Here is a 27,519-nt window from a genome sequence, read left to right as displayed (position 1 = left end):
ATTTGGTTTTGGTTTTGGTTTTATCAAATTAGTTGATGATGTAAATTAGCTATGGTAGGGAGTTTCCAAAGCTTTAGAATCTCTTTTCAATTTCAGTTGATGGAACCAAATTATCTTGTAAGACCCCAAACAGATACTGCACCTTTAGCATCTTACTCTGTTTATTTATTAGTGCACAAATGGTATTTTATTGTAATAATAAACAAAGTCAATCAAAATGCTGGTTCAAAACTGTTTCATTTATTAGTCATTCAGTTGGTGGATGAGATGTTCAGAAACCTCTCTTGACTTGTTACAATTCCCAACAAAACAATGTTAACTTTCAAACAACTGCAGTGGTCCGATTCCTCTTTTTTAAACTATGGCAAAATTATCTTCATCTCTTTGCTACTGGTGTGTATTGTCATTTAAAAAACTTATGTACAAGTAAATTCAGAATAAAATAAATATTCAACCTTCATGAATTCATCACATGCACTAACATCTACCACAGAATTTCAATAAAATTTGTCATTTGCAAATCCTTGTTCTTAATTTACTAACATTTGTCACAAATACAATTTTAGAAGATGATTTTTGCTCCAACAAAATCTCTGGTCATAATATTTTGCTATCATTATTCTTGTCATCTACCAGTCAACCTGTGATTGAAAGACTAACATTAACTGTCCAAAATTGTGGGCTTTCCATTCTTCTTTCAATATAATTGATTGGCAATTTGTGTAACAAAAGAAACTGTAACAGTGTTACAGTAACTGTAAGATGTATTTCAAGCCTTGGCAGGAGGAAAGTCTAATGTAGTCTGTCCTCTTTCAGGATCAAGAAGTCTGAATATTTTTACTTTTGTGCTGCTTCCAATGGCACTGGAAGAAATGAAACATAGAAGTGTAAAAAAAAAAAGTGAACGAACATTTTCATAGTATACAACCAACTAGTTACAGTGAGAAAATAAAGACTGATTGACTGAGACTACCTTTGGAATGGTTACAGGACCAAACAGCATTTGTAAAAACTTAGTAATGTTTCAGAAATCTTACCTCATATCCTGGGGTGTAAGAAGAATGAACTGCCTTTCTTGTTGTTCTTTAGCAACTTTTAGCATCATTTCCATGCTAATCCGTCTGTTTACCATGTCCTGAATGTCAGAAAATGAATACTATTTATTCAGGAAAAAACCTGCTTTTTATTACACTACATGTTTAATTGCAAGCAGCAAACTGATTGGCAGAAGTTTTCCAAACATCTACAGCATTTGACAACTATGACCACTTTGCTCCCTCTCCAAGATGGCCTTAATGGGGAAGTTTACTGAAGAGAATGACCTCAATTTATTTTACAAATCAAATACCCAAAATAAGTAGAAAGAACCATTTGCTTTGTAAATCACCCACCATGAAGACATCAAATTCATCTAGACATCGAAAAGGCGACTCCATTGCTTCCCATAGGGCCATGATAAATGAAACTGTGGAAAATGATCGCTCTCCTCCAGATAATGAACGGGTATCTTTGGCAACCCGTTTGGTGCCCTGTTCAACATTAACCTATAAAAATTGGGAAAATGTTTAGTATTCTGAAGCCTAATGTTGAACAAATTCTTTTTCTCAACCCATTTTTTTATCATGAAGCTTGTAAAAGTGGCTGATTTGATCACGGTATCATCATCTGGTTGAGTGGAGAGCTGTTGTAAGGGGCATTGACATCATGGCAGCCTAATGCAGAGTTGCTTTGTAGTAAAATGTTATAGCAGTTTACAATTGTGTTGAAAACCCCAAATTGATTAAAGTAATATTGACGACCAATTAGAACAAAGGTTTATATTATCATTAGCTAATGAGAACTCAAAGTGAAAACAGGCAAGGTGCTTGAAGTGTGAGAAAATGTGAACGTGATTCTTTTTAGTTTTGCATCTGATTGGTGGAGAGGATGGTGTGAGTTTTCTGGACCAATCACAGAGCAAAGTTTAGTAAAAAACCAAAGCAGATTACTGTTGACAGTCAACTGAAAATTATTCAAAATATGTGTGGGCCAAAAGTTGTTTGGCCGCTTTTGCAATGATGTTGTGATTGACTCTATCACTCCCACACAAATCATGCTCACACATTCAAACAGTGTTTTTATTTGTAGGTTGACTTCCTTGTTTCAGTTTGTTCTCTTGTCTCACATGACAATTAGCCCATCAATTCCCATACATGCAAGGCTCTTACAGCAAGGCATGAACTGGAGCCTTCATATAAAAAACCTTGTTATACAAGTTCAATAAAAAAGGTGAAGAAAATTAGAAATCATAAAAATTAACCAACCTGAAGGCTTAGCGATTCACTTCCGTGATCAAAAGCCATCTTACCACTGTAACCTCTCTGAGAGAGCATCATTGTGAAGAAGAACTTGGCACGAATAGCAATGAAATGTCTGTAATTTATGAATGCTTTAGCTCTCTGCTCCATGACTGCCTTCAAGCGCTACAAGTATGGAGAAAAAGTGATATGATCAAAATATCAAAGTATTGCCATATAACTACTTTTCCTTACTAATTAGCTACACCGATATTGCTAACATTAATTTAAATGACTCCATTTGACAAATAGATTCTGTTGAGTAACAGATCACAGAGGATGTCAAAATGTAGTAAGAGCATCAGTGACACACCAGGTGCATCACTGATTTTCTTAGCACATTTTGATGTCTTCTGTTGATCTATTACTGAACAGACATGGAATCTATTTGATTTTGTTGTTTATATTTTTTTCTTTAAAAAGCAAAAAATTGTTGACAATAACACCAGCTATGCATTGTCCTCCAACAGATCATAAGAACCAATCAAAGTAAGTGCATAATTCAGCTTATCATATAGAGTACAGATTACTCCCTACAAATCCAAATATAGCCAACTGTGAAGTGATAATTTATTTCATATTTCTTTACAGATTTGTCACAAAATTTGCTGTTAGATCAAACAAACAATTTCTATGTGATAAGTATAATTATTGTTTTTTTAGAGGGCACGGTAACGAATCTTGCAATCTGATTGGTTCTTTACCCGGTCAGTATTTTCCTATCTCTGCCCACGGGCCACGGTAACGCTTTAATGAGTTGCCGAGTACATCCCAACTTTCGTTGTCATTTTTCATAAATATACCTCGTTTTCCGGCTGGGCAGTATTCTTAAGCAAACACGTCGGTCACTACCTCAAGCCGATAAATAACTTATGAATCCTCTCTTTTCTCTCTATCAAATCACTTTGGTTGACAGAAAAATATTGGTTTCAGAATGAATTTGTATAAACAATAGTGTCATTACGTTGGTTGACAAGCGGCCTAAAAACCTTCTGCAATTAATTTTAATCATTCACAAAAAGTACCCAGAAAGTTGGAACGTGAGGTATTTGGTTACAGTTAAACTGAACGATGGAACTTTCATTCATTTAATATCTGAATTTTCTCGAGCAATTTGTTCATAGTGAAAGAGCGAGCGAAGTTTTAATTTAAGTTCTACAACAAATATACGCTCCTGGTGAGTCTTTCCAATTCTGTTCAATTTGGACATTTGTACCTTAAATTGCACAACAGAAATTGAAGGAATTTTTTGAGAAAAGGCCGCATTACATTCCCTTGTGTCTAGTTGGAGTGTGCCGTTCGAATTTAGTTTTTGTGAAGGAAAGATCAGAGTTAAACACGCCATTACAGCAAACAAACAAGCAAACTCTCACAACTTCAAAATAAAAAGATTGAATTTACTCACAATTAATTTCCTCGCCGTTTACTTAATGAACAGAGGTAAATCTTCGTACATGAATGAATCGTCGATGAGAGTGAATAATACTTTCCGTTAGATCATTAACTGATTTTGAAGAAAACATTGTCGTGACAGTCCTTGCCAAACTAGCTCTGTTGGTTTTCAAATGTTCCTTCGCTTTTCTTTTTCTTGCACGCTCTCTAATTGACAGGTGTCAGATTGTGACAGATACTTGTAAAAATAATGTTTCAAAGTTTGTTTGGAAGCCTTTTAAATCACCTTTATCGTTACGGAAATGAAAATGTTTCGCTGAGGCATCTCTCTTAAATTTGCATCACCTCTATTTTAACTACCATTTACCCACTCAAAAATTGTTCAGTTTATGGAAGATCTTGCCGTATTTACGGCCATAAATCATTCGGGTTCTTTCGGAAAGAATTTCGTCAAGTTTAAAAACAATAAATATGTTATTTACCGGCTAAGGGTCAGTCCGTATGGTGAAAAACTGTGACCTCGGTCTTGAAAATGCTGCCCTCGGCCTACGGCCTTGGGCAGTATTTTCAAGACCTCGGTCACAGTTTTTCACCATACGGACCTCCCAGCCGGCAAATAACATATATGTATTCTCACTGCATGCTTGCTATATAATGTATGGATAATATGGGGAGAAGTTACATGTCAATCACTTCTGGAATTAACTATTCCTGCAGAGGAAAACTGTACAATTCAGAGGGGGAAACTCACCCTGTTGTATCTTTTTAGGTTCTTCAATGACTCCATAATACCTTCATACCGTTTCTTTGCTTCAAAGTAATCTCTTGTTATATCCTCATGTCTGCCCTTGCTGGGAGAGGGTGAAGGAAAAGAAGACAAAAAAAAAATCATGAACAACCCTCACATGAGAGTAAGGAGAAGGAAGCAGGGGGCCCATTCAACTGCAGTTTATTCAGGGATTTTTATAACTATCAGCTGACAATGGTGTAATAGCTGGCTGTATCTAAAATGGGGGGACTAAGGCATAACCCAAACACAAAAGATTCAGGCTCAACAGACAGTGGTAAGAGGTCTTATAGATGGTGATAGACTGCTGGTAACTGGCTGTTACTGAAACCATGACAGTGTGTAACAGTTAGGAGAATTGTCACTACCACCCCCCCTCTCCCATGAATGGTATGCCAGTCCACTTAGCATTTGATAGAACTTATATTGATATGATAGAATAGTATTAAAGTTTGCTGATACTTATTTAAATCTCTATATTGCTCTGAAAAAAAGTTACAAGCAACTATTGAGTTCATTTGCATCAAAAATACGGAGAAAAAAATATTTTGCCCTTCATGACACAAGTTTTGAAAAGTGTGCATACTTTCGTTCTTCTGTCTGTATCCGTTTGGTTTTTTGAATGATCTCTGTTTCAAGACTTTTCACTGATCTTTTTGTTGTAACCCGTTCACAAAACTCGCTGGCTTGTTGAGTCTTCACCTGAATAACGACAAACAACAGTTTTAAAGACAGAAAAATGCACTCTTTTACAATGCATCAGTAGAGCTAGGGGGTCATTACATACCTACATTACATGTATCAAGATGTCCTCAAATAGCTGCATGCACAAGTAACAGTTATGAATTGACAAAAAAAAGGCTAATCCGGGTCTTTTTTGCATGAATCAAGTATGAGAGTTGCTATTTGTTACAGAAGGGATGCTCATTCATGCTAGACACTTAACCCTAACCCTAATCTTAAGCAACCGTTTTGCCTACAAATCGTTTTTCTAATAACCAGTTTGCTAATGTCTTACAGCCTAGGTCATTTCCCTAATGTCTCATGGTAGTTTGCTAATGTCCCATAGGTTGTTTCACTAACAAAACTAAAAGAAGACATTAGGGAAACAAGTTAAGAGATGTTAGGGCAGTGACCTAAGACATTGGCAAACTGGTCAATATCAAATAAATGCAATTCCTCCCAGGTGTAGGAAAGCATTGTGAAAATAAGCTGTCTTGTCCAAAATCAAAAGACAATAGCCCTGACAGTGCTTGAAGCTGACCTCTTTGGAGCTGCCACATCACAGCACAGTCTTCCTTAAGTAACAGACAGAGGTTATATAAATTACAGCCACTGATAAAAAAAAAAAAGGAGTTCATGTGCCCAACATGACCCAACTCAGGAATATGAAGCCTTATTAATGATATCCTTACCCTGACAAGTTTTTTCATGTTTTCATGTTCCCTCTCTGCTTTTCTGATGGTATCCTGTAGTTCCTTCACCTTCGTTTCAAAGTGTTTCTTGTGGCTCTTCTTTGTCTCGATCTCCACTTCAATACTATTTTGTTGAGTCTTATTAGTTGTGCAAGAAAAAAAAGACATTGATGACTGACCTCTCTCAGGTAATGTTAAGATGAGTAGCACAATCACCATACCCACTTCCGTAACATGTATGGAAAATGTGAAAATTGCTAGTTTGGGACAAAATCACTTCTTTAGGTCTGTTTTAAATTCACATTTACTATTACAACTGATTTATTTCAAACTATTTTATTTTTGTCACATTTGATTCAAATTTGTATTTACCCATAATCCCTTGTGGGTGTGGTCTTTTTCACAAATAATCAATTTCGAGTTCACTGACACAGTAAAAAGTAGAAATAATAACATTTTGTATTACATGGAGGCTAGTATCTCCCTAGTGAGATCAACTGGCACTCTTAAAACTGACTTTCTGCCTCTTTTTACAACTTGAAGATCACATCACCATTTTTCTATTGGAAATTCAGCTCTCTTTTTGCGATTCTTTTCATTATATTTTAGATTCCTTAGCCTATTCTTTTCCTGCTTTTTCCTCCTCCACTCTTTGATCCTCGCAAGCTTTTCTTCCTTTTTGTTAACCATACCTCTTGTCAAGCGCACTTGAAGTGATATTTACGGATGGCTAAATCTCAGAAAAATTATTGAGCTTGAAGACTCCCGACATAGCGCTTTTGGTGGCATTTGTGGCGAGACTCCGTTCTCAATATGGCGTCAACATGGTAAAAAGCGTAGCGACTCGGTCAAAAGTGAATATTTTGGCCGTTTCTAAAGATATGGACCCGAAAACTTGGAAATGACAAGAGAAACTTATGAGCATTGAAGTGTAATCGATTTCGAAACCCGACTTTGCCGTGTTTGAAGTATAGTAGCGAAGGAGCAGGTAAGTTGATGAAAAATATTATTGCGTAATCAGGTTTTACAAAACCGTAGCGACTGTTTTACACTGATATTTCTCCGTTTATAGTCAATCCTTTAGACTGATTTTTCGCTATTTTAGAACACCAAGTATGAGCATTTGGTTAATGTGTTTTTGTTCCCACAGGATTCCAGTTCAGTCATTCTGCGGACAACAACTTGGTGTACTTCCAAATTCTGAAACCCAGCGTTACACAAAGGATACTTAAGAATGATAAATCTTTTCTATGCGTTTTAATAAACTTGAAATGTCAAAGTTTTGCTCAAATGTATTGTTTATTGTGTGTTATCATTAGGTGTAATTTGTTTGCTCAAACGAGCTTTCTTTCAGTGAAAAATGTATTGAAAAAATTTTACCACTGAGATTGTGTTATGCGTTACAACCAAAATTGGCTCGATTTTTCATCTTTCACGGGTATTTTCTCAAAGACAACAATGTGGTTTTCTGATTTTTTGCTTTTACTATAATCAATAAGAACAACTTTACCTGTAAGCAAAGATTTGGCTTCAATGAAAATGTAAAACAGAAGAAATCATTGAAAGTTTGCAGTCAACCCCCTATGGGCATGGTGATTGTGCTACTCATCTAAGCGTTGGCTATTCATACTTTGATAATCCTGGAAAAGATTGGTATGGTTTTACTTGGCTCTTTTCTTAGCCCATGGAGCAGTTTTCAATTTACTTATGAAAAACTTTAAACCAATACCGTTTTCTATACACTTCCTGAGACACTGATGAGGAGAACTTGTTTAACAACAAGAGCTTATTTAGTTGTTGATCATTTCCTGTATTCTCATGACCTTAATGTACGACTCAGGGGTAATATTGTAAGGAGAAGTTAGGTGCTAGTCACTTTTAGACTATTGTTTACACACAATAGATAGAAAATCACCAAAATGGAAAGAATAAAACAAAAATTGCGGGAGCAAGGAAAGTTAAGGATGAAGATGATTCTATCACAAGTCATGGTAAATGACAAACTCAAAAAAATTTTGAACTTGACATATTAAACAAAATGTGTTCTCACTCTTAATGGTTCAGCCTTGTCTAACAGATTTTGTATTTTCTCCTTGTGTTGTGCCTCCTTCAATTGTTGTTTGTTCAGTTCAGTGTGTGCTTGTTCTAACTCTCCTTCAACTTCAACAGTCTGCAATAGAAAAACCCGTTAAGATCTACCCTAAAACAAACTTTTGAGCTGGACAAGATATTTCTCAAAAAGTCTTTTATGTTCAAAAAAATTGTATTTCTGTTCTTTGAGAGGTGGACCTATCAAATGTTTCCCCTTCCGATGCCACAGAAAACTTGTTGAAGGTAAAGCTTTCAGAGGTGTTGGCATGAATGTGGCATTAGATAGGTGTGTCACCCTCTGAAAGGCATCACAAGAGGTTTAGTTCTGGACCAATCCAAGCACCATAACAAGCTCACAGAGAGGCAGACACCAGGTCCCAGTTGGATTCATTTTTTATATGAAAAAAGTCACACTATCATGGGTTCAAATGGAAACTCAATAAACAGTTTATGACATTATCATTCACTGGATGTGTAACATAACCTGTTTCCCCAAATCTTCCAACTGCTGAGTGTAATGCTCCACCTCTTCCTCCTGGAAAAACAGATAAATCAACAACAATTACTCTGTTGGAAAACAATGATAGTCAAACAGAATACAAAAATTTAGGCCTGAAATCACTCAAGCCTTACTTAGACAAGAAAGCCTTTAAGAAAGAAGACCACCTTACCAATGTGGTGACATCTGGAAGGTCCTCCTCTTCATAATTTTCAAGCTCTTTTATTTCCTATAGTTAGAGTGAAATGCTATTCTTTTGTAAAATCAAGGATGTAATTTGTTCACAGTGCAAGTACAAATAAAACAGTTTGCTTTAAATTTCTTTAAAAAGGAAATAATCTTGCAACATTAAATTTAAAAAATCTCTTAATAGAATTTTAATTAGCAAACAGTTATTTCAAAACCATACTCACACCAAGGGCTTTATTGACCAATTCCTGCTCACGAAATGCTTTCTGTTTTGCCTTGTGAAGCTCTTTCTATGACACAATAGGAAAATATGCACATAAATAGAATTGTTTTCTGCATCTAGCAAAATTGATAACTATGTAAATTCATCTAAAAATGAGTTTATGCAGTTTAAGCTCAACCAGTGGAAATCCTTGGGAAGATGGAAAAAGTTTCCATCACTGCAGCTGACTGCTTACAAGGATGTGTAAAAACAAATTTTCAATGCCAAGGAAACTTATATCAGAAAGCTATTTGGGGAACTATACTCAACTATAAACCAAAGTGTTTGAAAATGTTTAGCAGGGCATGAGGAACAGTTATTTCAAGAGCAGTTTATTTCCTTAGGCTATCACACTACTGTAAGGCCTGAGTTTTCTTTTTGAGAACTGTTTACTCAATTAAGTGTTAGTTAATAATCATATTTAGGTTAAGGAATAGTGATAACAAGAGCCTTCAATTTTTTTGCTGATATAAAGCCAGTTAAAGCACAGTTTTTTTTGTTACATGATAAAAACCTTCACAACCTCAAGACCAGACAAACTAGTCACTGACCCACCCCATTGTCTCTGATCATTCTGTCAACTTCCTCCAAGTCTCTTTGGCACTGCTGACGGTGCTGTTGTTTGTGTTGAAGATCCAGCTCTAACTGTCTGAAAAAGCAAAACAAAGTAAAACAAACAAATAAACAATAAATTCACCACAAAGCCCCCTGTTTGCAAGGGTTGAAAAATGCAAAGGTTGCAACATTTGTGCACACTATCCAACCACCTCTGGTTGATCTCATTAAATGGCTTGACAAGACAACCATCTTCCAAGGCTAAGTTTCCATCAGTGACTCAAGTATCATGGATCTTAATTACTATGACGATGGCTTCAACATGAGTGCGAGCATAAGAGTGAGAAGGAAAATTGGTTCTCACATTTCCACTTGCAATTTTCAGTGTTTTTAAGACCATTTTGCAAAACTTGCACTTCCACTTTTAAAAGCAAGCAAGTTAAGAACTGGCTTTGGTCTCCAAAATCCACCTTTAAATTTTCTTATACAAGCTTGGAGAAAAATCAGTTCCAGCACTTCCTTACAGAAAATCATATCAACACTTAGTGGAAAACTTAAGTGTGTCATGTACATTGAGTGCAAATAAATTTCTGACCTACCTGATCTCTACCTCAATGTCCTTCTGTAAGTATCTGGCTTTATCCATCATGGATGCATATGATCTGGCCGTTTTTCCACCAAGCAGTTGATCTCCATTCATGGCATAAGCCTGAAATGTTACACAATAGATTCTTCCTTAATTGATTATAACTTTTGAGAGGGTTAATTCTGCACCCAGCAAGACCATTATGTTACTTTTAGAGATTTCAAAAACTTGAGCATAAAAGGCCAAACCTATACTTAGCCCTGTGTGATCAGAACCTCTCTTTAACACCTCAGAGATGTACTGGTACACTGTACATTTCAAAGTGAGATAGGTTTCAATTGCAAAACTTGCTGTCATCATAGGCATATATCAGATCTAGGCTGTAAAAAGTGTGCCTTTTTGAGCAAAGACTCATTCACATGATTAGATGGGGTCTAAGCTGGAGAAAACAGGATATCCAAACTCACCATTCTAGCTTTTGCAGGAGGGCGTTGAAACATAACTTGACGTGCTACTTTGGGGTCTTCGATGAGTAAAACAGACTCTATGGCAACCTGAGAGTGAAAGTATCAGTGACTTGTGAGAAAGATCTGCAGTGATTGTTATTTTCAGAGAGGAAGCCAGGATTATACTTCCACCTGAACAATGTGGAAATGAACTGATCACACAATTGCTAAACTAAGTACATCCAAAAAATGTACTGACAGTTCTGCTTACCTGATCAATCAGACAGTTTGTAACAACCGGATTGTCAATAATCAGCATGTCTAAAATGGTAGGAAACTCACATCTGGGTTTCTGAATTAAATCAAAGATGATAATTCACATTATTAATTTTTTTATGTCAGAAATCATGGCCAATAATTTTTTAACTGCTCTCAGTAATTTATGGTACAGGTATGTGTGGGTGCTCTCAAGGACAAATTTTGCCTGAAAGATTGAGATTTAAGATACTCATTTAGAATAAAAATCTTAAGGATTGTTTAATAACCAAAGATTGACATAGAAATGTTCTCAGGTCAATGGATCACCCACAGAAAAGGAAGAAGCCAAAATAACTGTCCATAAGTAGTTATTAGTTACAATTAATGTATTTCTCTTACATTAGCAGAAACATCATGAACCTCATTCTGAAATGAAACAACAAAACAGAATTATGAGAAACCACTATAGTCCACAAAGGTACACAAAAATAACAAAGAAGAATGATTATTTTCTAAATGATGTCATATAACTGTGGTTCCTAATGGCTCTAGTAACTTAAAACCTCTGTTGTTAAGATCCAGCCATTTTTGTGTTTACATTACTCTCCATATTACACTGTCAAGCAAAACTATTTGGGTTCTTATCCCTCTCCTTCCTAAAGGTGAATATAAGTAAGTTTTATTTTTCAACTGAGACATCCTGCAGGACATTGCCTTGTGGAGGACACTAACAAATTTCTTCTGCCCTACAACACCACTCCAAGGCACCCTCACCAATATGATCTCTCAGCAATGAGTTAAAAGACAAAATAACTTTCTCAGACAAACCTGAAACCTGCTGACAATTATGGTGGGTATGTTATCTTTTCCACACACTTGCTGGAAAAGCTGGCGGAGAACTTGCTGGTCATGACTGTCATGACAACAGAATGCCCAACCAAACTTCTTGATGCAGGATTCCACTGCTAAAGCCCACTTCTGATCCTTCAAGGTTAGATGAGCTCCTTAAATTGCAAAAAACTTAAGTAAATATCTTGTACTAAATGTAGTTTCAGTTAAGAATCAATTCTAGAATCCCTTAGTTGAGAGAAACTAGAGACTAAATGTGTTACTTGATCACCACAAAATCAAAATTTATGAAATATTCTGATTTCTTGAATTTTGATTTTAGTTCAAGCAAAGATTTGAATCCTTCTGACTGATAATAAGAAAATATATTGAAAGAAAAAATATAGAAAAAAAAAACAGTGTGTTACCAATGGGGCCAACAGGTTTTTGATGAAACTTTCCTCTCCGTTCTGCCTGCTCCACTCTTTGGAGAAGATCAGGTACCCAAGACCCAAATAGTTTGAGTTTGTTGTTACGGCTTCCTTGAAGATCTCTTAATTGTCTCTGAATTGCATCAGCTCTATGAGTTGCATCATTTACATCTGTCCTGCAGAGAAAGATTGGTAAAAGAGGTTTATTCTAAATACACACCTAACAAAAAAAGGAAAATGGGCCATGCGATATGAAAGTTTTGCCAAGCCTGAACATCACTTTAAATTCAACAAGTACTAAATGCTAAAGGTTACATTTCCCTCTAACAAACTGCAAGAATTAATACCCTGTATAAATGTCAGGGATTTCATAAATGAAAAAAATTTATTACTGCAAAAAATAAAGAACAGCCAATCCAAAAACCCACAATAACAATCCTACAAATTCTTCATAACAGAGATATCCTAGCTTGTGACAGAAAGGAATGGAAAGAATTTCCTTTTTGCTAAAAATACTTCATCATAGGTGTAGTGCCATTCACTTAAACATGACTTGTACTATTACTGAGCCAAGGCAGTGATCCTTTCTTACTAGAAAAAAACAGCTTGACTTGATATTACATGTTCCATAACTTTTCAAAATCTGCCTGTGTGGTTCAGTTACAGTGTAACAATTGACAGTCACACTAATTTTTACCATAACCATTAACAGTTTACTACTACAAACCTCCCATGGATATAACAAGTTACTTGTTAGCTTACCTCAGCTGGTAAGTTCTTTCTTTTGCTCTGCTGATAGCTTGTTCCAGCTGTCCTCTGTGATGATTTGTCATCGACAACTGGCTTTCCAGTGCTTTGAACTCATCTCTTTTTTGCTGAAGAGCGTCTTGCCGTTGCCTCCTCTCAGATTCTAGATCACGCATAGCTCTGTAAAAAAGACATAACAAATTAAACAAAAACTCCATGTATCAACTACATGAACAGAATTATCATGTTTGAGGTAAATAATAACATCAATTTCCAGGAGTATGTTGTGATGTCCAATTAGCAAAAATTTTGAGATTCACTACATAATGGATTACAAAATTGTGCTCTTTGAAGCATCACTGTGTGCTTGAGGGTTCTTATCTTGGATATTTAGGGTGCACAGCTCTTGAAAAGGGTCTGATAAAAGCAGAGTTGAGCAGGCAAGAAAAAAAGTAAGGCACTGGAGTGGCACTTAGGTGCTACAGCACATTCCTAAATTGGGAACTCCCTATACAGGTACCTTTGCTTTATTTGCTAAATTTTCTCTTTCAAAGTCAAGTAAATTGCTCAAGAAACATTAAGTTAGACACTGGAATGGCACTCAAGAGATCACACAACACAGCCTTTAAGTGGGAACCCCCTAAGCACTTACGTTTGTCTGATTTCCTCAATTTTCTCCATCAACTGCTTTTGATCATTTTCTGATGTGTTCTTCTCCTGCTTCAACTTTCGTAGTCTGGACTGAAATAAATGCATATTCAAGCCTTCAGAATATATATGAAAGCCAGCATTTGTCTATTTTTGGGTAACATACATGAGATTTGGTTACCAGAATTGAGAAAATTCTTAATATCTTGTCACTGTTATTTTGCTATTTTCTAGGTTACATAGTTGTAACAGCCTAAATCTAAACAAGGCAAAATAAAGATGTAATACCATAAAAAATGCATTAACAATGGAATCACACCTGTTTTTCTCTGTAAAGGTTTTTCTTTTGTTTAAGTTCATTGCATATAGCAGCTTGTTCTCCATTCAACTGTTTGGCCTCTTGAGTGATGGCATTGAACTGCTGATTAACTTCAGCCCACTGTTCTTCCAAGTTTCTTATTTCTTCCTTTAATGAAATAATCCATAAATCTCAGATTGTAATAATGTAAATAAAATTGTCCAAACAGCTAATTCACAAACAAAAGGTTCCAGACAAACACCTCTTTCCTGCTCATGGTTGTAAGTCCTAAGAAACAACTGATTTATGGAAAAAAGGTTTTCATTTTAACTGCAGAAAAAACACTCTTCGAACTTTCTTTGTTAGTTATTAAAACTTCAATATTCAAGAAGAGGATTTTCCAGTATCAATTGCATATCAAGGTAATGTGAAACAATTTGCATGCATTATACCTGGCAAGTTGTAACTCTTTCTTCATATCTTGGCAACCTTGCCTTCTGACTTTCTTCTTCTCTTACTAGGGGACCAAGTTGCTAGAGTACAACAAGAAAGCACATTTTAATCACAGGTCTTCACTAGTCTTGTTGTAATGCAGCACATTGCTGTCATTGTTCCCTCAGCCCACCTTGCTAACACTGCAGCAAAGTGGGTCCCTTAGTTGTCGGCACACTAACAAATGCACAAGTGTACAATGCTAGTCCTGAGTGCGCAAGGATGATCTCATCATTGGGAACACTGTGGTTCTTACAATATGCACACTAACACACAAAACAAGAACGTTCCAATTTGGGGGATGTCAGAGGTTGATGGGACAACAGATAATAGATTTGTATATTCTCCACATTTCTCTACTAGATTGAAGAAATGTAAAATGGTTTCTGTGTTTACATCAGGCTATGTAAATACAGAAACCATTTTACATTTCTTTTATAAAACAACTAATGAAAGAGGAATGAAAACCGTGTTTACATACACTCATGTAAAATGGTTTTATGGCCAATCAGAGCGCACGTACTATTTTGAATTATTTCATAAAACATATTGAAAATATGAAAAGTTACATTTAAACCACTTCTGGAAGTGTTGGAATTGGTTTAATATAAGGACAAGATTATGAAAAAGAAAAAATTAACAATTAACAAGAGTAAAATAGCTACGTAGAACAAACTTTCTGAGGGTTGCACCAGTTATGACTCAATAATACAATAGGGATCTGATCTTGAAATTTTTGTAATATTCTGCAAACAGTGTACCTTTTCAGTTTCAAAAACTTCTGCCCAGACTCTCTCTTTCTTTAGATCTTCAACCTGCTCCTTCATATTTTTCAATTGTGCAATATCTTTGTATTTATCTTCTAGTTCTTTTACTTGATGCTGCATAGCTGGAAGGGTCTGCAATGAGTTGAAATAATGTGATTTTTGTTTCCAAGCACTGTATTTTCAAATATAATAACATGTAAGGTTAACCATGTGGTATGTATGTACCTCTTGTTTTCTGTCCAGGGTATTTTTTATGATATCTTGCTGTTCAATAATCAGCTGATAATCTGTACTCATTTGCTCCAGTTGGGTGGCTTTAAGGAAAAACTAACAAACAAGAAAAAAAATAGTTGAATACCAGGCTACAAATTGATGTCTTCTCTGAAATCTATCTCTTTCTCAAATCAAATCAATAGCAATGATAAATTTACTACAATCTACAATTACCTGTACAAGTTCAAAAACACATACCTTGTATTTGTCTTTGGGATCTGAAGAGTTCAGAAAATTTCTACTTGTGTCTTGATTCAACACTGATACTGGGTTATCAACCTGGGACACAATTGAAATTAATCAACTTCTGACTGGGAAAGTTGCCTAACAATCAAGAGCTGCTTGTGTTGGAGATCATTTCCTATATTCTCATGATCTTAATGTTTCATTCAGGGGAAATATTGTAATGAGAAATTAGATGCTAGTCACTCTTGGGAGTCAAAGGTTAAGTGAAGTCCCAATTCCAGTTTACCTGAATGTTGAATTGGTCGAGAATGTGATTAAGTTCATCCTTTTTCTGTGATATTAATTTACCTGAAACAAAAAAAATATCAAAGATATTTGTGAACCCCTGTTTATGGCAGCAAAATGTGCTTAATAATTATTTATTTCTGTACCATCATGCGATTTGAGCTTATAGGATCCGCTCCCATCACTACTGATTCTTCTTTCCACTGTTATAGACTCTCCATAATCATCTGGTTTGTATGCATCCTGTCCTCTGTTTCGTAGCTTGATTGAGACTTGGGCATAACTAAGACACAAAAAAATGACTTAATATAAAAATAATCAATGACTAAACTACTTAATGTGGTTTAAAATAATTTAGACCATGCTGGACAGGCCTGTCATGTAACATTTACTCTGTCTTCCCATGTCAGCACCATGTCTTAGCAAAAGCTGTTAAGGTCACAAAACTGTTGAAATTGCTACAACAATCCCCTCCCCTTTCACCAGTTTGGCAAGTATTGGGTAAGAACATACAGTACAGTCTTCCTCAAGCTAGCAGTGTGATGATGCCTAGCTGGATGCAACTCATAAGTTTTTCAAGGTTACTTGTTGCACACAGTTGGAGTTTTGGGCTCCACTATCCTCTATGGCAACTCCTAAGTACTTCATCATTTGATAAACATGACTTTGACTGGTTCATATACCTTTGGTCATTGTCACATAAAATGATAGAGCAGAGGTTGTTGAAGGATGCCAGAGTCCCCAAAGGCAGGGTTGTAGCTAGGAATTTTAATGCTACCGGCTAAAATTTCAAGTGAGGTGGCACAAACATTGCATCTGATGAATTTTGCTAGCAGCCAGAGCTTAGCAACAACCAGACAAAGGCATGTGGGAATTCCACAGAAACCGGGTAAAGCTTTGCTCATGTGAGTCTGATTATTCTGTTTGTATTGAGATTAAAGAAATTTCTCACCTGCACTTATCTTTTATGAATCCCTTGAGAGAATTTCCTCTATTGGTAGTGGTGGCCTTTCCACCTAATCCTACCACTAATGCTGTCATAATGGCACTCTTACCACCTTGAAAATAGATCATGGAAAAATCAAAATCCAACCTTTTCTTCCTTTCTGGACTGTTTGAAAGATAACCAATTGGTTCTCAAATCTTCTATTTGAAACTAATAAACCAACAAAAGAATGGTAGTACCTCTCATTATTGCCTAAAATCATTTTAAATTCTTAAAAACTCAACAGGTGAAAGATTGCCCTATTATTTAAAAATTCCCTTTACATGTCATGCTTAAATAGGGGAGAATACTGTAATAGGTCAACTAGTCGCTGGCTGGTTGTAATAAATTCACACCACTACAACACTTGGTTTTCACTATAAAGTAAGAGTGATCAACAATTGGTCTTGTTTCGAAAGCACTTACTTCCGTTTCGTCCAATGATAAAGTTCACATTTGGTCCAAGAGGCACTTCCAGCATGGTATGGCACATGAAATTCACTAATGTCACCTTCTCGATAATTCCAACTTCAGCCTCTGACTGCAAAGTTATAAAATGAATATTAATAGAACCTAATCAGCACCTGATGAGGTGCTTATCATTGCAAAAAAAAAAAACTGGAATTCAAAATAAAAAGGCAATGATTTGAATGACTCTGCTTGGAAAGTTTGAAAATTCTTTATCACTCCTTTTCTATAAGGAGAAACACTTAGAGCATTACTCCACTTCTTTTGAAGGACTCTTGGTAAGTTTTAAATTTTTCCATTAAAATAAATGGAAAAGGACACTTTGTGGAAATATTTTCAAGGAAATAAAGTAGCTAAGTAAATATATGAGTTTATATAATAAGCTCAGTTATGCACGCATTCTGATTGGTTCTCACTTATGATCTATTGGAGGACAGACGTATAGATGACCTCATCATTAAAACTTTTTTAATTCTTTATTATATAAAAAAAATAGATTCCAAGTTGCCATATGTCTGTTCACTAATAGATCACAGAGGACGTCAAAATGTGGTAAGAACATCAGTGACACACTTGGCTGCACCTCGTGTGCCACTTTTTTGTTCTTACCACATTTTGATGTCATCAGTGATCAATTACTGAACAGACGCACGGCAACTTGGAATCTGTTTGTTTAGAACAAATATATGTCAGCTAAAAGTTTTAACCGCTGTGCTGATAATCAGGCTCAATTGTTTTCGAATACCTCCCTGATTTCCACCACACCTTTAATAAATGTGTTATTTAAGATGCATGTTAGTGTAATCGCTATAATCTGCTAATCTGGGACCAGTTTGTGAGTTAGTTTACCCTACTTTCGTCTTGTTCACTATTTCAAAATATATATGTATTCTTACCGACGAAACTGGAAAATCTGGAGCTTGCGAGCAGTTGAAAGTATCTTCTTCCATACTTCCCTCGTGTGCTACACTTCTAGCTGATGAAACTCGTTTTTTCTTGGGTTGAGGTGATTCCCCCTGCGTTTCTTGATTGACTTCTGCTTCTTCTTCGCCATCTGATGATAATCTTCGCTTACGCGCCATGATGTTACTTCGGGTTTCTTCCCAATAACATCTATAAAACCTAGATCTTCTTAGACAAAAAAAGCTATTAAAATATTCAATTACTAGAGATTTTAAGGGCTATCTGGTAAAATAAGAACTTCTCCGTTGAAATTTACAATAATAAAACAGAGTTTTTAAAATGCAAATCAAAATACAGTGTGCATTAAACACGTTTAAAATGGCGCCAAAGACATTCGATCACATGACCACGCGAGACTGATGTCTCATGGGAGAAGTTTGGAACGCCTGGCCGAAAAGTGTTGCTACATTTCAGTTCCTGTTGAATTTGGTTTGATCTTTTAAATTTTCTGGTTAATGGCAAGGTGAAGACAAAATCCTATGATGGATGGAAATACATGGGCTGATTTTGGTTCATCAGCGGGAAATGAAGAGGTACTGTAAGGGAAGATTTTTGCGGTCTTCGTGTAGAACTTTTCAACTCGTAATCGAAATGCGTGGACAATATCGAGAATGAATTGTAACATGTAAGTGTAACGTTTATATATATATGTGTATCTTTTTCAGAATGATGACGATGATTGGGCAGACTTTGGAGGTTTCGAGGTGAACTTTTTTCCCTGTACATGCAAGTTTTCTAGATTGATGTTACATATCAAATTTGTGAACAGATAGCTAGCTATATTTCAACCCTAGCGCAGTTTTAATTTCATCCCTAAATCATTTTTCTGTTTTAATGGGTGCGACTAGGGTATTGTTGTTGGATTTGATTTAAGAGCTTAGGACTAGAATAATTGAATTCTTGTGGTAATTTCAGGTTGGAAGAATGGTTATTTGTAATTAGTTAATTGTTCTGGCGTGTTATGGTATTTAGGTAACAATTTAATTTCTTTGTTTAAGATCAATGCATTACTTGTTGCAGACTGATGTATTTTATTTTATCGTCCTTTGCCTGTTCATGTGGATCTCAGATTTTGATACTTTTCTGTGCATAAACCATGCAAACATGTGTAGGACTTCTCTTTCAGTCTGCAACACCAGCTGCAAATGGAAGTAGTGCACCAGGATCTCTAATTACTTGGGCTGCAGTTGCCCCTCCATCATCATCACCCACCACATCTGGGATATTGCCATCTAATATTGCGCCATCATTCAACACTTCAAGTAAAACTGACAAAAGTTCAACTTCTTCAATCCAGAGCCCTCCAGCTGTTAGTGACCATTCAGATTTTATTAACTCGTTTCTTTTAAACAATCAAAATGTATCTCCAGCAACATCTGCATCATCAGGAAAATCTTTGAAAGAGGAAGAAAACAAGCCAGACTACAAAACAGAATATGACAGCTTTCATGCAGATTTTTCTTCTTTTCTCGCTGAATCATTAACAGAGCCAGTGGAAACAATTTCAGATCCATCTAACAAAGAACAAGGCCAACAACTTCAGACACAAGCCAGTCATACAAGTGGTGGAAATTCAGCAGTGACAGATGAAAAATTTATACCATCATATATCACAGCTGTAAATCAACAAACACAAGAAAACAGTCCTAATACATTTAATACTTTAGATAAAGAAGTTTCATCAGCTCAAGACATACTATCGGTATGTAAAGAAAAGGCTCTACTTTTAACTAACATGCTTGAGTTTTAACCAAATGCCATTTTAATGAAATTTTTACTTTTGCCTTAAGTTTTTTTCCATAAAATCTTCATTTCTCCTTCCCTCTCTATGGAATATTTATCTCCTTAGAAACTCCACCCTTCAGTGAAAAGGAGAATTCTGATTAAAATCCATATAAATCAAAACCCAATGTACTTACAAATAAATTCCTTTTTATGCATAGGTTGTAATGGCACAACAACAGCCAAGTTCAATGTTTGAAAAGCCAACAGACAGTACTCACAAAGAACTTACTCAGCAGCTTCATGATGCAAACAAAGTAAACAAGGAACTTGAGGAGAAGATGGATGGACTTCAAGAAAAATTATCCATTGCTGAGAAAGAAAAATTAAAGTTACGAGAGGTATCTGGCATTGTCCTTCAATTTTCATTCAATTTGGTATTCAAACAGCACTGTTGTATGTGTGGAATGTATTCTATATTTCAGCCTTAGGCACCTAATTGGAAGTGAATTACTACTGCAACTGTGTTATAGTGAAGATCTTGAGTCTGAGAACAGTTGGTCTTATGTATCATGGTTGCCCAGTGGGAGTAGTCTTGGAAGGGAATATTAACAGTGAAAGTTTGTGGGGAGGGTCTGGGGATCCAGATCCCCTTCCCCAACAGATCTGTGGATTTATTTTCTTCTTGTCTGATACCAAAATTCTCACAATTACAAGATCCAATGTTACTACTTAAGGTGAAGAATTTAAACTTAAAATAAATCTGTGTATTCTGAATCAAAATTTCTACTTTCCCCCCCCCCCCTCCTCCACCTGTAAGGGATTTTTAGATCTGCTCCTGGTACCTATTATTTCTGTGTTGACAACTTGACTAGAGAACAAATTCAGAGCAATTAAAATGTGTTGTGGATTATTTCTAAACTATCTTGTGAACTGATATTTGCCAATAGGACCTAAATGCACTTCTAGAAAAGGATAAAACTCTTGGAGAAGAATCCCAGAATCTTACGGAAATGCTTGCTAAACAAACAGAGAAATACCAACATCTTCAGGTAAGAGAAATTTTGAGAAGGATCTATTAAACCTTTAACTCCCTGATAAAATTTGTAATTCTCCTTATTGTCAACCATACAATTCTTATAATTTTAGTTCAGAGAATTTAGTATTGGATCAACTAATAATCCCCAAATTGATATTTTATTTTTCTTTATTCTCTTCACTTATCTGGTTGATATTTTATTGATATAGTGAGGAGAAATTCTGTCTCGGTCACTCATGGGAATTAAAGGGTTAAGTGTAATCCATATGATTGAAAAATTAAATTACAAATTGCTGTTTTCTCTGTAATTCTACAGGATCAACATGAAAATCAAGTAAAAGAGATTAGAAAAGCTGGCCATGACACCTTAGCAGTAATTGTGGAAGAATATAAGGTAGTGCCACTGGAACTGAATTTATGTCAGTTATATTCTTTTTTATTCCTTTTTCCCTCTCATCCTCTTTTTCTTCTTCTCATTTAATCTTCATCTCCTCCCTTCTTCTGCAGCCAGTACCTCCTCCTCCACTACTTTTCCTTTCCACCTGTCTTTAGAAGTGTTTAATAATAGTTGATGCCTTCCCTCTCAAGGAATTATCCAGAAAAGCTGTTTTGGAACAACAAGAATGTAGCAAGAATGAAATAGAAAAGCTTCTGGAAGATCAAAAAAAGAAGTTTCAGGGCTTCCTTCAAGATCAGGTAAAGAAATCAATTTCCTTTTTCTTTCTTCAATATTGATTTTCTTTACATCCTCAAATTGTTAGCAGTCATTTCCTCAACTGTTGTTAGATGGATGTTTTTGCACTAGTTTGCATTATGTAGCTTTAAAAAGTGTTAAGAGCTTGCCACAGTCAGTGCTTTTCTCTTTCTGCCAAATATTTCTAATTTCCAATCACACAAGTCTCATAAACTTTCATGTTGAAGTTGACCTTTCACCTTGTAGCAAGAGAGCTTTGAAAGAACTTTACAAGAGGAGAGGAAACAGAACGAACAAAAAACAAGTGATTTGTTGGATGAAGAAAAACAAAGGCACAAGGTAAGAATGTTTATGGGCAGAATAGAAAACCTAACAAAGTTTTAACAAGTAGAAGTGTTAAGCTTTTTAACAGTTTTTTCGTTGCCTGTAGGAGGAGATTGAATCTCATCTTGAAAAAGAACGATTAAAGAGCCAAGAGGCTTTAGACAAAGCTATTGAGGTAAGTAAGTGGTCTATTTGATATGACAACTAAAAAATGCGTTAGTTTTACTATGCTGTGCTCAGTGATTGGTAAAGAAAACTCTTACCACCCTCTTAGCCAATAAAATTGAAAGGAAAAAACCATCTGCAACTAGATCACTCACATTTTCCCGCGCTTTGGGTAGTTTGATGGATTTTACTCCGAGTTTCTTTCGGTTATTTGTGATATTTCACTCCACAGTGATTGGCTTTTGTAATTACGTTGATCTTGATTTTCTGATGCTCGGACGATATGCGCTCTTTCTTCTTTAAAGTTTGAAGGTATGCCTCTGATATTTCTTCTCCATCAGGATGCCAAACAGCAGTGCACAGAAGCAGTAGAAGCGGCAAGAAAAGAGGAGAGGAGAAAATATGAGGAATTCATTACGGAGCATGAGGTGCGTCTATGATTTTGGGCCTAGGTAACCGCGGCGTGCATGTGAAAGGTAGCTTGAGACTGAACAGTCCTAAAACCTGAAATTTCTAAAGGTGATGAATTCGTTGCAGAAGTTCCTTTTTATTGCTACTACTGTCACTTTTGCCACATTCTTATGCAGCAAGAATTCACACTTGAGTGTTATCCCTGACCTTGGAAATTTTTGACTTGTATTTCTACGCTAAATCTTTTTATTAATGTGGTAACCATTACAGTAGTAAAAAGAAACTAGTATGGCTTTACATAAGAGATAAACATCCACAGTTCTAGAGAGACTTATGAACGTCCCCCCCTACCCCCCCCCCCCCCTTTATTTTATCGGGATAAGAAATAACAAAAATATGAAAGAGGAGTAACCGGACCAAGCTAATCTGGTTGCGATGAGATAGATCACGTTGGCCAAACCAGTTCCAAATATCGCAGTACAACCACTATATTGCAACGCGATCCGTTTATGAGTTGAGTCTGGCTGACATGATATACACTGTGTGTGTGATGAAAATACTCTAAAAAACATGCCTCTTCGCTTGGGCTTGGATGAATATGCATGTAGAAAGATACATCACGTATTCTCTGAGCATTTTATTGCTCTTCTGACGGATGGCTATATATACAGATCTGCTGTTGGCAGGTTTCTTAATCTTTCCGGCTCCATGTGATTTTTTTCCTTGACCACAGGAAGCCATCAAGACAATAACAGACCGAGAAGGACACCGGCTACAGAGACTTGTGGAAGATGCTATGAAGGAAGAGAGAGAAGCTAGCAAAGTGTGTGTCGCTCAAATAATTTTTTTATCTCCTCTTGTCCCATTCAAAATAGCAGTATTTAAGTGATTCGCAATTAAGTTTGAAAGAAACCTGACTATAACTTGAGACAGTTTTAACAATATGCAAAATTGCTCTCGCCTTGAAAGAGACTAGACACGATACGATAAACAACGCAAATGAGGCCGCGCGTCCTCGCTACAATTTAGCCAAAATAGCGGTATTTTTTAACTCAAAAAAACGGCTCAACAAAATTTTAAATTTGTGTAACATCAGAATAGTTTTTAACACATATCAAAAAAAAATTTACACGTTTAAGGAGATTAAAACGGATTGTAAATGATACGCTTGAAAACGTTGGCTAAAATTTTCAAGACTCATAATCCGAGGTTTGACATCACTCCTCTAAATAAGAGGGGCGCCATGAAAATCACATTGACAAATCACAGTAAGGTAAGAAAAAAAGGAACGAATCATTAAAGTAGACAGACTTTAAACGCGAGTTGAAAATGTAAATTGGCCATCGTAAAGAGTAAACAAGCTGACTTTTGAAGCGTTAGCCCTTCGTCATCGCTCTGACGAAGGGTTAACGCTCGAAACGTCAGCTTGTTTACTCTTTACGGTGGCCAATTTACGTTTTCAACTCAGTTGTTAATACTAAATTACCTGCTATACTCTCCCACCGACGCAACACCAACCCCTTTAAACGCGGGAAGGTTGGTAAGTACATACCATCGGAAAGTGCGGACAAACTTGCGAAAAGGGCGTGTTGAGCGTGACTGCCGGGAGAATTTTTTCACTCCATTTATCTTATGAATTCTCGTGTGGCAACGCTTCTAATGAAAGAAATTTTAGACCTGTTTTGATGATCAGTTGTAGTCCACATCAATATTTGTGGTTGTGTACGGGGTTTTTCAGGTGTTGCTTTTCCACCAGCCTTTCTTTTGCGGTCTTCACAGTTTCTGTTTGTTTCTGTTTTGATCTGTAACGCAGGTTGTGTTGGAAGAGGCTCTGAAGGAGGAAAGGCAGAGAGGGAAGGAGTTTGCTGAGGAAATAAAGGAGGAGACAAAGAAAGAAATGTTGGAATACTCACGAGTTAGACAAGAGGTAAAAATAGGGGGTCATGATGGAAAGTATTTAATGAATGAGGGAATGAATGAATGAACGAATGAAATATAAATGAATGATTAAATAAATGACTGAATGACTGAATGAATGGATAGATAAACTAGGTAACAGTACAAAAGGAAAGAGTGATCGAGGGAGAAGGTAAGTAACAGATGCTGGGAATGACAAAATCTAAAAAATGGCTCGATTTTCTTAGATTCACAAACGGCGGCATAATTCGCTCCAGCTCAAGAGCATTTTTGTCTTCAGCTTATCCTGAAACCAAAGTATTCGAGGACGCGAATTGACTTCGGTGTAAAGTGTATTTCACAGATATTCAAAGATGTCTTTAAGTGGGGCAGTCTTTAATACTGACATTTGTGGTCCGTTCTTCAAACAGGCTGATAGAGCCGTTCGACAAAAGTACCTTCATGGTTTGGACCTATTTTTGGAGAGCGCAAGGGCTCAGCTGAAAATGCTGATGGAGGATCAACGCGAGAAGGACCCTGTCAGCGACTAGTTGTAGTGAAAATGACTAAAAAAGACAACACAAATTCATAAATATTAAGGCACAAAGTGCCGGCTTTAGTCGTTTTTCTTGATATAAAATTACGTCAGTTGTTTCCAAAGGAAGTTTAATAGTTAGTGTCTTTTTATACAAGGTAGTTGGTAGCAGGTGAATTTAACGCAGTGTTCTTGGGGGTGTTTATCACTAAATGTAACCTAATTATGGCCGACGTTTAGCTAAATATCAAAACAGCTTTAGCAATCATGTCAAACCTCTTAAAAAGCGTACAGAAACACGATGATAAAAATTTGACAACCAAACGCGACAGTGATGTGTGTTTAGTCAGCGGGTTTATGGTCACGATATTTCGTGGTTAAACGTCCGCGCATGAGCAAACGTTGTCATGACTTGGGAAAAACAGCCGCAAACGAGTGCGCAGGCTCCGCTACGCGAGCCATTTGAACGTTCGTTCCGCTGATTTAAAGGAGCCATTTATTCTATTCCTTGCAATGACTGTGACAACGAATTCATCGGACAGACTAAACGTCAGTTTGTTACACGTTTGAAAGAGCATTAAAAAGCGGTTTTCTTTTGCTAAAAAGAAAATTTAGCTTTATCAGAGCACACATGCCTTACAATTGGGCAGATAAGTCTAAAATTATCATCACTTGTCGGCGTTACCACCAGCGCCTTTGTTTGGAAGCTTGGCATATTAACTCCGCCCACGCTCCTTTAAATCGGGCTGATGGTGGCTTACTTCCTGACGCCTATTTAGACATCATCAGAAAAAAAGGGAAGCTAATTAGTGATTGTATAAAAGGACCTTAATGCAGCGTTTAGATCACCCCTGATGAAGGCATTAGACAGGAGTGTCGAAACGTTTGGTCTATGAATTTTAACTTCGGTTACATTCATTAAATCTTTAAACCAGAGTAGCGCGCTTTAAACTGGGCGCGCTTCCCCATTTAGAAACTTCCGTGTCATGTGGGAGAAGGGAACGTCACTTCTGGGAATAAGCTTTTGGCGAGGACAACCGAAACTGGCTTATAAAAACACAACGATATATATTTTTTAAAATTTTATTTATTAATTTATTTTTTCGAAAACAAGGGAGATATATACACCGGTGGAAAGGAATGCATGTGGTTCCAAGTAACCCAAGATTATCAGAAACCGACACGATAGAGGCAGTGGGTGGTGTCCTGCGATATCCCTCTTTTTTGCAGATTGAATAGCACGGCAAAGAAACACGGAAGGCACAAAAGGTTGCTAGATATAACAACAGCACGCATGGTGGTACTCGATGTTTCAAATTAAATTTAGATGTATTCGGGGGAAGCGTAACTTGGTTGCGATCCTAAATGTTTCAGGAAGTATTTTGTGAAATCTGATGTTATGCAAAACTCGCTGGCTTACATTTCGCTTTCGAGACAATTACCAACGATAACCTCGAAAGTCCAACCAGCTGTATTGAAAGAGAGAGGACCGTGTTTGAAGAATCCATGTTGCATAGTAATCTACATATGAATACTACTTTCAAAAGTTGAAAGAAATCCAATTTTAAAAGCTGTTAGCGTCATGTTAATAAGGCTTTCATCCAAATTAATAAAAGTTTAAAGTAGGAATCTGCATGACTGACACCATTTTGTTATTACGTTCATAATTATTCTCAATTTCTTGGAGCTGGTTCAATGAATTTGTTTCGGGAAAAAACTGAATGTTAAAAGATTATCTCGAAGAACATTTATCTGTTTAATCTATTTAGCTTGGCGTTTTCAAGTTTATGTACTCAGTAGCCTTGGGAGAAAACTAAGCTGCAATAGTAAGCGTTGTCGCAGTTCGGAGACCCGATGGGGAACCTGTGGTCAGCGTTATTCTCCTTTAAATTTTACTTTAAACCTGCATGAAGCCGTACCCCCTCCCCCATGGAGAAACTCCTTGCGGAGGGGGTACGGCTACAAGTAGGCTGATATTTACTCTGAAGTAAGGGTTGTTCGGATTCCTTTTTTTTTTGGTAACCGCTAGTCATTCTTTTTCCAGTTCCGTTTTTCCCCTTTCCGTCGCTTTGAATACGAAGAGAAGAAAAATAAAGACGTGTCTGTCAAGTCCATGCTATTTTTTTTTTGGTTGTCTTCTTGGTAACCCTCGCCTCTACCAGGTCCCAATATTTTTAACAGCTGACTGACAGTTGTCACCAGTTTCTTTAATTTTGGGAGTATAAGAAATGAAACCACTCGGATTTCAAATTAATCAAGGCAATCACTCAGTTTGTCAGCTTGGCAGCCTTCTGACTTAGAGGTAATGTAACTCTGTGTTTATGGCTGGTGATTGTACAAATGTCAGAAAAAGATTCTGTATTCATATCAAGCTTTTTCCCCTAAGGAAGCAAGCGCGTCGATTAAGTAACTGATAATTAATATAAATCTTCATAAATCTTTCGTGCATTTTCCACTAATCTTTTCAGTGCAAGACCACTCACACTTGTCACTTCTCATGATAATGATGTGATATGCTTACATCACAGCAATCGATATCGCTTGTT

General features: G+C 36.4%; 2 protein-coding genes across 2 annotated transcripts; one reads left to right on the top strand and one right to left on the bottom strand.

Moving 5' to 3' along the window:
* Positions 1–178: 178 nt before the first annotated feature.
* Positions 179–18,505, bottom strand: LOC131779907 (structural maintenance of chromosomes protein 6). Its single transcript, XM_059096508.2, has 30 exons — positions 18,121–18,505; positions 17,183–17,297; positions 16,724–16,829; positions 15,918–16,054; positions 15,773–15,834; positions 15,499–15,579; positions 15,253–15,354; positions 15,022–15,159; positions 14,221–14,301; positions 13,790–13,936; positions 13,475–13,563; positions 12,838–13,002; positions 12,073–12,251; positions 11,645–11,820; positions 11,216–11,242; positions 10,830–10,910; positions 10,580–10,666; positions 10,126–10,235; positions 9,527–9,620; positions 8,934–8,999; positions 8,693–8,749; positions 8,506–8,556; positions 7,981–8,100; positions 5,931–6,068; positions 5,102–5,217; positions 4,480–4,579; positions 2,304–2,462; positions 1,392–1,544; positions 1,038–1,135; positions 179–863 (listed from the first exon to the last, which is right to left on the bottom strand). The coding sequence occupies exons 1-30, from the start codon at positions 18,304–18,306 to the stop codon at positions 770–772; spliced, it is 3,315 nt and encodes a 1,104-aa protein (XP_058952491.2). The 5' UTR covers positions 18,307–18,505; the 3' UTR covers positions 179–769.
* A 76-nt stretch (positions 18,506–18,581) lies between these two features.
* LOC131779885 (coiled-coil domain-containing protein 91-like) lies at positions 18,582–25,838 on the top strand. Its single transcript, XM_059096486.2, has 13 exons — positions 18,582–18,720; positions 18,853–18,891; positions 19,314–19,889; positions 20,131–20,310; positions 20,860–20,961; positions 21,265–21,342; positions 21,537–21,644; positions 21,889–21,981; positions 22,073–22,141; positions 22,473–22,559; positions 23,276–23,365; positions 24,356–24,469; positions 24,870–25,838. Exons 1-13 carry the CDS (start codon positions 18,667–18,669, stop codon positions 24,987–24,989), a joined length of 1,710 nt encoding a protein of 569 aa, XP_058952469.2. The 5' UTR covers positions 18,582–18,666; the 3' UTR covers positions 24,990–25,838.
* Positions 25,839–27,519: the final 1,681 nt, after the last annotated feature.

This window comes from Pocillopora verrucosa, chromosome 9, assembly GCF_036669915.1.
Source record: "Pocillopora verrucosa isolate sample1 chromosome 9, ASM3666991v2, whole genome shotgun sequence".
Taxonomy (NCBI): domain Eukaryota; kingdom Metazoa; phylum Cnidaria; class Anthozoa; order Scleractinia; family Pocilloporidae; genus Pocillopora; species Pocillopora verrucosa.
Note: the sequence above shows the minus strand (reverse complement) of the source record. Positions and strands in the feature narration are given on the sequence as shown.

Excerpts from the sequence above, each read along its gene's own strand:
- LOC131779885 (XM_059096486.2), top strand. The coding sequence starts at position 18,667 with ATGATGGATGGAAATACATGGGCTGATTTTGGTTCATCAGCGGGAAAT. Across the intron at positions 20,311-20,859 it reads AAAAATTAAAGTTACGAGAG|GACCTAAATGCACTTCTAGA; the intron begins GTATCTGGCATT and ends ATTTGCCAATAG. Across the intron at positions 20,962-21,264 it reads AGAAATACCAACATCTTCAG|GATCAACATGAAAATCAAGT; the intron begins GTAAGAGAAATT and ends GTAATTCTACAG.
- LOC131779907 (XM_059096508.2), bottom strand. The coding sequence starts at position 18,306 with ATGGCGCGTAAGCGAAGATTATCATCAGATGGCGAAGAAGAAGCAGAA. Across the intron at positions 15,580-15,772 it reads TCGACCAATTCAACATTCAG|GTTGATAACCCAGTATCAGT; the intron begins GTAAACTGGAAT and ends ATTGTGTCCCAG. Across the intron at positions 864-1,037 it reads CTTACACCCCAGGATATGAG|TGCCATTGGAAGCAGCACAA; the intron begins GTAAGATTTCTG and ends CATTTCTTCCAG.